At 34.7% G+C, this 7315-nt stretch overlaps 1 protein-coding gene across 1 annotated transcript; it reads right to left on the bottom strand.

The window, feature by feature from the left end:
• Positions 1 to 3438: 3438 nt before the first annotated feature.
• LOC127078436 (uncharacterized) lies at positions 3439 to 4407 on the bottom strand. Its single transcript, XM_051018891.1, has 3 exons — positions 4183 to 4407; positions 3790 to 4080; positions 3439 to 3713 (listed from the first exon to the last, which is right to left on the bottom strand). Exons 1-3 carry the CDS (start codon positions 4255 to 4257, stop codon positions 3579 to 3581), a joined length of 501 nt encoding a protein of 166 aa, XP_050874848.1. The 5' UTR covers positions 4258 to 4407; the 3' UTR covers positions 3439 to 3578.
• Positions 4408 to 7315: the final 2908 nt, after the last annotated feature.

A 7315-nucleotide genomic window follows, 5' to 3' on the forward strand; every position in this document is an offset into this window, starting at 1 on the left:
GATACAATCTATGAGGGTATTTACTTTTAGACTTGTTCAACTTTCCTACTTCACTTTTAACCTATTTTAAACATAGTAAAAATATTAGCATCCATGGTTGTATTCATGAAATTATCAAAAAAATACAAATGGTACTAATCATGAACTCCTCAAAATGTCAACTACACCTTTACATCAATAAATATGTATTAGCGTTTATATAAAGTAATATCGAATCGATGAAAATTAAAATTAATATACTTGAACAACTATCCATGTGTTATTTTTCACAATATCTATTACATCTTTCCAATCATCTAATAATATGCTGACTTTGCTACGTATAAGGAAGGCAACATAACTCTTAAAAAGAGAGGAATATGGACCATCAAGAATAATATAAACGACACTAAACTCGACCGCAATTCTGACACCCGACTTGCGAACTTTTGTTAATTTAGCCATCATTGTGGCGTCTCTTTGATGTTTTTTTTCATGTTGTCCTACTACATATTGAGAATCATTTGTACTGGTTTCATTTGTATACGTAGTTTTGTCGCTACTATATGAAGAATATGCCATTTACAAAGACATAAGCTTCAACAACAACAAATAAACATCAACAACAACAAATACACAAGCATCAACAACAACAACTACACAAACAACAATAATAAGCGTCAACAACAACAAATACATAAACAACAATAATAAGCATCACCAACCAAAATAAGCATCAACAATAACAAATACATAAGCAACAATATGAAATCATCAACAACAACGACATCAAACACAACAATGACATCAAAAACAATAAATAAGCATCAACAAAACAAAATAAATAACCATCAAAAACAACAAATAAGCATCAACAACAACAACATCATCAACAACAAATACACAAACATCATCAACAATAGCATCATCAACAAACATCATCAACAATAACATCATTAACAAACATCATCAATAATAGCATCATCAACAAACATCATCAACAATAGCATCATCAACAAACATTACCAACAATAGCATCATCCACAATAGCATCATCCACAATAGCATCAACAATAAGATCAACAACAAACATCATCATTAATAGCATCATCAACAACAATAGTGGCATCAAGACACAAATATCATCAAAAATAGCATCATCAGGGGGTTTCGTCAGGGGTTGTTTCTTGATGAAAATGAAAATGTGGAACTGAAGAGACAAATTAGCTAGCTCTGTTTAAAGTGAGTAAATAATATTATCACTATTGCTTACCAAAATCGTTTTGATATATGGTGAAATTTTATAAAGAAAGTGTTAGGATTTAAACAATTAAAATTTTAAAAAAATAATGAAAAATATATTATAACGGTGTTTTTAGACAACCGTTGTGATATAAGATATAAATTAATGATATTTTATAAAAAAGTGTCAGATTTTAAGTAATTAAATTTTAAAAAAAATAATGAAAAATATATTATAGCAGTGTGTTTAAACAACCGTGGCGATATAAAATTTATATTAATGGTATTTTATAAAAAATGCGTTAGGTTTTTACTAATTAAAAAAATAGAAAATGTATCACAATAGTGAGTTTAAAGAACCGTAGTGATATAACTTTATTTTTTAAAATAAAAATAAAAGGTGGTTATAATATACTGAAGAAATCACGAATTAGCAGGCGCTGAGAATCAAACTCATAAAATGTTAACTAATATCACTACGGTTGTTTTAAAAACCCGTAGTAATAAATTAAAAACGATTATATATATATATATATATATATATATATATATATATATATATATATATATATATATATATATATATATATATATATGCCCGAGTTTAGAGATATCACCATTGTCCTTTAAAAAATCATAGTAAAGGTGGCGTTGTTCTAAATACTTTTTGTAGTAGTGGCATTAGGTATATGCTTTTTTTTCTTCATTTATAAGATGCTTAACTTCAAGTCTTTCCAGCGACATTAACTAATATTTGTGACATGATAATATTGGACACATGTAAAAAGGATATACACAACTTGATAAACAATTTTTACATTGGGTACAAGTTATATTTTAGACTTAATATATTTTTCTGTCTCGTACTTTGTATTCGAGGTTCATTCAAATCACTTAACTTTTGAAGGGCCATTTGAGTTCCCGACTATTCAAAACATATCACATTAATCCTTTCCATCTAAATATCAGTAATGATGTGAATTTTCACTACCGCATGTAGTACCTCGATTTTGTTCGGGAAATTAAAAATATATCAAAAATATTTTTATGGTGTTTAATTTCATTGCTTTTTCCTATTTTATTTTATTTAAAGAATATTAAAAATACAAAAAAATATATTATTTTTGAGTCATCATTACATTTATGATTAATTCTTAATTTTCATGATAATTTTTTTTATTTCTTTTTATTTTAAGTAGAAGTCTTAATTAACAAAAAGAATCACTACAAGAAAAACTCCCCCCTGCCACATGATTATCACGTGGCAAAGGTGAAAATCACTTCACTAGTCAAAAATAGCGACGTGTTGATTCACGTCGCTGGAACGCGTGTGGCAACTTTTTGTGACGTGATAAACACGTCGCTAATTTGCCAAAGGCAAATCACGTCGCAACATTGTGAATTAACTTCCTTCTGCGCTTAAACTTTGCCACGTGATATTCATGACACAACTTTGCCACATGAATATCACGTCACAACATTTGAAAATGGATGGTATGTTGCCACATGAAAATCACGTGGCAAATTACCCACGTGATTTACACTTCACAACTTAAAAACAAAATTAAAATAAAAGATAAAATATATTGTTATTATTAAATTATATTATTAATAAAAGATAAAATAATTAATAAATAATAAAATATAGAATAATTAATAATTAAGTGAAATATTTTTAAATTAAAATTACACATATGAAAATGTATTATAAAAATAGCAAAGTAATTATTTATACAAAAATTAATATTTAAAACTAAATAAATATTACACATCAAATTCGTCGTCATCTTCATCGTCTTCACTTGTTCTTTGATTTTGATTTCTACTCATGGACTGCATAAATTGTCTCATTTGCTCCTCCATATCGTGTTGTCTTTTTTTCATTTCCTCTAATTCGGCCTTTAACGCCGCCTCACGCTCCGCCGTCTCTCGTCTAGCCTCTGTTAGAGCCAGTTGCCTCACCGTTTCCATCATTTCAGGTGTCAATTGTGTTGGACGGGACGTTCCTTCCCCACTTGCAACTCTATCAAATAAAGTTCTATCTCCGGTTCTGTAGTTGCCAGCCAAAGGACCAACACCAAAAAAACACCCATTACGTCCCTTCCCTCCAGTGACTAAGCTCCAAATATACATATCCACGCGTGGATCAAGCGGATTAGAACTAACAGGTGTATATTGAGGATTTTCAACTAGAAATTGTGTGAGCAATCTTTGATACTCCTCCTACACATACAACAAATAAAATAATTAGATACAGTTGTGACATGAAAAGAATCCCACATATATTGTTGCCACATGAAATTCATGCCACAAACATTATTACCACGTGAAATTCACGCCACAAAATTGATAGAATTTTAACAAAAAAAAATAAAATAGAAACAACTTACTATAGTTCTTCTCGACCGATCATCAACCAAATCCCCCGATTTTTTTGTACGGGTCTTCACAAACAACTCATTAAGTCGGGGGGGTCTTCCTTGTGCCTTAGTCTGATTAATATAAATAAATTTAATTAAACACATAATAAATCAAAATATAATTTTAAACCGTAGTTATAATTTTTACCATCCGTTTTGCATGTTCTCCAATGCTTATACTTCCTGTAGCATTAAGGCAACCCCCCCTTTCGGATGCTCTCATGTCTTTTGCTTTTTGAGATTTAGCTTTAAAATTATCGGTAGCCCAATAGGCAAGAAGTTCGTCAAATACTTCCTTGCCTATCCAGTTGGGACGAATATTTCGTTCTTCCCAATCAAGTCTGACACGCCTAAGCATGTCAGAAAGTCGGACAGATGTTCTTCCCCGATAATTTTTTCTAATCATATATTCATCCATTACATTCCACGTACACTTTTCCTACAATGTTGTATGACATTCAAAAAAATTGTTAGATAAGTGTTAGATAATATATTACAATAAAATAACTAATTAAAATAACAACAATAAAATTTATTTTACCTTAAATTTATCAAACCATTCATCTTTCTCATCCTTGGAAAGTTCTTTGAATGACTTCCAAGCTTTTTTATACATTTGTTGAATCACATGTTTTACACACTGTGCAGCTGGCCTACTCGGAGAGAAACTAAACAACAATTTGAATAAGTGTTAATTATAAACATGGAAACATGGAAACATGTATACTAAATAAAATTTATAAATTAGATACTTACGATTTTCCACATGGCTCAATAAAATATCTGCCATCAATCATCTCATACTCTGTGGGATTTGCAGTTGGTTGCTCTAAAACATGGTCATCCTGCTGCTCCTGGTCATCCTGCTCCTCCTGCTCCTCAGGCACGGGTATATCTGTGGCACGTGGTGGGTGTGGGGTGCGAGATCCCCCATGATGCGTGGATGATGAGGGCATGTGTGTGGTAGGTGGGGTGTGGGACCTCGAAAGCGTGGATGATGATGGTGTGTTTGTGGGATGCTGGGACGACAGAGGTACCTGTGTGGGATCTGGAAAGATCCCAGACTGCATGAAGGGTGGGGGTACCTGTGAGGGATGAGGAAAACTAGATCCCCCAGTCTGATGGTATGATGAAGTCCCAGATGGGCTAATAAAGGATGGGTTCCCAGATGGGCTAATAAATGATGGGTTCCCAGATGGGCTAATAAAGGATGGGTTCCCAAGTTGGGCCATAGGATAACCATGGGATGATAGTAGCGAGAGAAAAGGCTGTGAACCCATGGTCATGGGATCTACCTGAGTCTGTGGGGGAGGATACCCCATAGATGACTGCAGTGGCATAAAATGTTGAGAGGTCGTAGACATGGGCTCTACCTGACTCTGTGGGGGAGGACATACGGCCGACTGAGGAGCCTCACATACCCTTATCCTCGGGCGCTGCTGACCCTTACCCTTATCGGTTCGGGGCGGCATTTTATCTACAATCAATAAACACATGTAATACATCCTACATTAAGTAACATTACACAGTACATTAAGTAACAATACATCATACTATCTATTCAAAGTCTTCATCTGTTCTGATACTATCCTCGGATACAAACTCTTCACATTCTTCATCCACATCATTTTCTGTCAACAATGTGGATGCATCAACTTGATGGCCCTCAACCACTGTATCACACAAACTTGTAATTTGTTCAACTTCAATCACATCATTAACTTGAGAAGTTTCATCATCTTGGTAAGCGACATCTTCGACTACTACATCATCGGCTTCGATATGACCCAATGGTTTTGTTTTGATTACAACACACCATCCTCGTTTACGTGGCTGAGTTGAAGGATAAGGAACATAATAAACTTGCCTAACAATATGTGACATTATAAAAGGGTCATACTCTTTGTACCTTCGATCCATACGAATCTCAACTGTGTTATATTTCTTATCTATTTTTGTGCCTCTAGCAGATATATCATACCAATCACAATAGAACAAGACAACTTTATTTTCGCAGTCCAAGTAATTGTATACCAACTCGTAAATATGTGTTATTGTGCCATAGAAGTCGTCTTCACCACCATTTGTAACTCCTTTCACGAACACACCACTGTTTATGGTTTTTTTCCCTTCTGTCCATGTTTTAGTGTGAAATTTAGACTGTAATTTGTTTAACCATCGACAAATCGCTTTAGCTTCTTCGGAAGTTAGACTGTAATTAGCCTTGGGTTTTAGTAACTTCCCATTCGGTTTAACCTTCAACTCCAACTCCTTTCGATTACACAAAATCTCCATGTCCTTTCTAGCCTTCTCATTATCCTTTGTTTTACCTTGAACATCCATCACTGTGTTAAACACGTTATCAAAAAAATTCTTCTCAATATGCATAACATCAAGATTATGTCGCAACAAATTATCTTTCCAATACGGGAGATCCCAAAAAATACTTCTTTTTGTCCAGTTATGTGTATCCCCATATCCTTCAATTCTGCAAGCTTTACCATAATCTGTGAATTTTGGCAGTTCACTAACTCGGTTCCATACTTCACCGGGTGAGAAACGAGGGGGAGGCAAGTCTGTTACTCTTATGCCTTTTTTGAAGTCATTCTTATTTATTCGAAAGACATGATCTTTCGGTAGGAATCTGCGGTGACAGTCAAACCACGAACTTTTCCCTCCTTTTTCCAACGTGAACGCATGAGAGTGTTCCATGCAATGCGGGCATCCCATTTTTCCATGTGTCCCCCAACCGGACAACATGCCATATGCGGGAAAGTCGTTTATAGTCCACATCAAGGCTGCTCGCATAGTAAAGTTTTGTTTGCAAGATATATCATAAGTCCATTCTCCAATCCATAACCTCTTCAAATCATCAATTAAAGGTTGTAAATACACATCTATTCCAGCTTTTGGACTCTTTGGACCTGGAATGAGGCAAGTCAAAAACATGTATGGTTTTGTCATGCACATCTCAGGAGGGAGGTTGTAAGGGGTAACAATAACTGGCCAACAAGAATATCCACTTCCAGACGCTTGGACATATGGAGTAAAACCATCAGAGCATAGTCCAAGTCTGACATTTCTAGGTTCTGCTGCAAAATCAGGATGTATCATATCGAAGTGCTTCCATGCCGCACCATCAGATGGATGTCGCATTGTGCCCGAACTTGTTTGGTTTGTATGATGCCATGTCATTTGACTTGCACTATGCATTGAAGCAAACATTCTTTTTAACCTTGGTATGATCGGCAGATAAAACATGGACTTCACTGCCACATGTTTTTGCTTACGTTAACCCCAAAAGCATCGCCAACCATGTCACTGATCAAACTAAATTCTTCCCGGTGTTCCATATGTGATCGACTGCTAGAAGCATGTGTAGTCGTAGTCCTTTGTACATTACTCGGCAACTGTTCTCCATTATATGTCCAAACCCAGTAATTTTTAATGAAACCCCTTCTCTTCAAATGACGTTCTACTTCCTCCGGGTCACTAATTATAGGTCTACATTCACATTTTAGACAAGGACATCTTACTCCTCCTTCGCTTAGACAACATTCTTGAGCGAAAGCCCATGTGATAAACCCTTTAACTCCTTCCTCAAAGTTCGGTTTAAGTCCACGTCTTCCTGGATACGTTCTATCGTACATCCAACTACGATAGTAATGAAAATA

This window comes from Lathyrus oleraceus, chromosome 5, assembly GCF_024323335.1.
Source record: "Lathyrus oleraceus cultivar Zhongwan6 chromosome 5, CAAS_Psat_ZW6_1.0, whole genome shotgun sequence".
Classification (NCBI taxonomy): Eukaryota; Viridiplantae; Streptophyta; class Magnoliopsida; order Fabales; family Fabaceae; genus Lathyrus; species Lathyrus oleraceus.

What these genes read in the sequence shown, in the direction of transcription:
- LOC127078436 (XM_051018891.1), bottom strand. Translation starts at nt 4,257, where the DNA reads ATGTATAAAAAAGCTTGGAAGTCATTCAAAGAACTTTCCAAGGATGAG. An exon ending in AATGGTTTGATAAATTTAAG is followed by an intron (nt 4,081 to 4,182) that starts GTAAAATAAATT and finishes ACAACATTGTAG; the next exon opens with GAAAAGTGTACGTGGAATGT. An exon ending in GAGAACATGCAAAACGGATG is followed by an intron (nt 3,714 to 3,789) that starts GTAAAAATTATA and finishes TATATTAATCAG; the next exon opens with ACTAAGGCACAAGGAAGACC.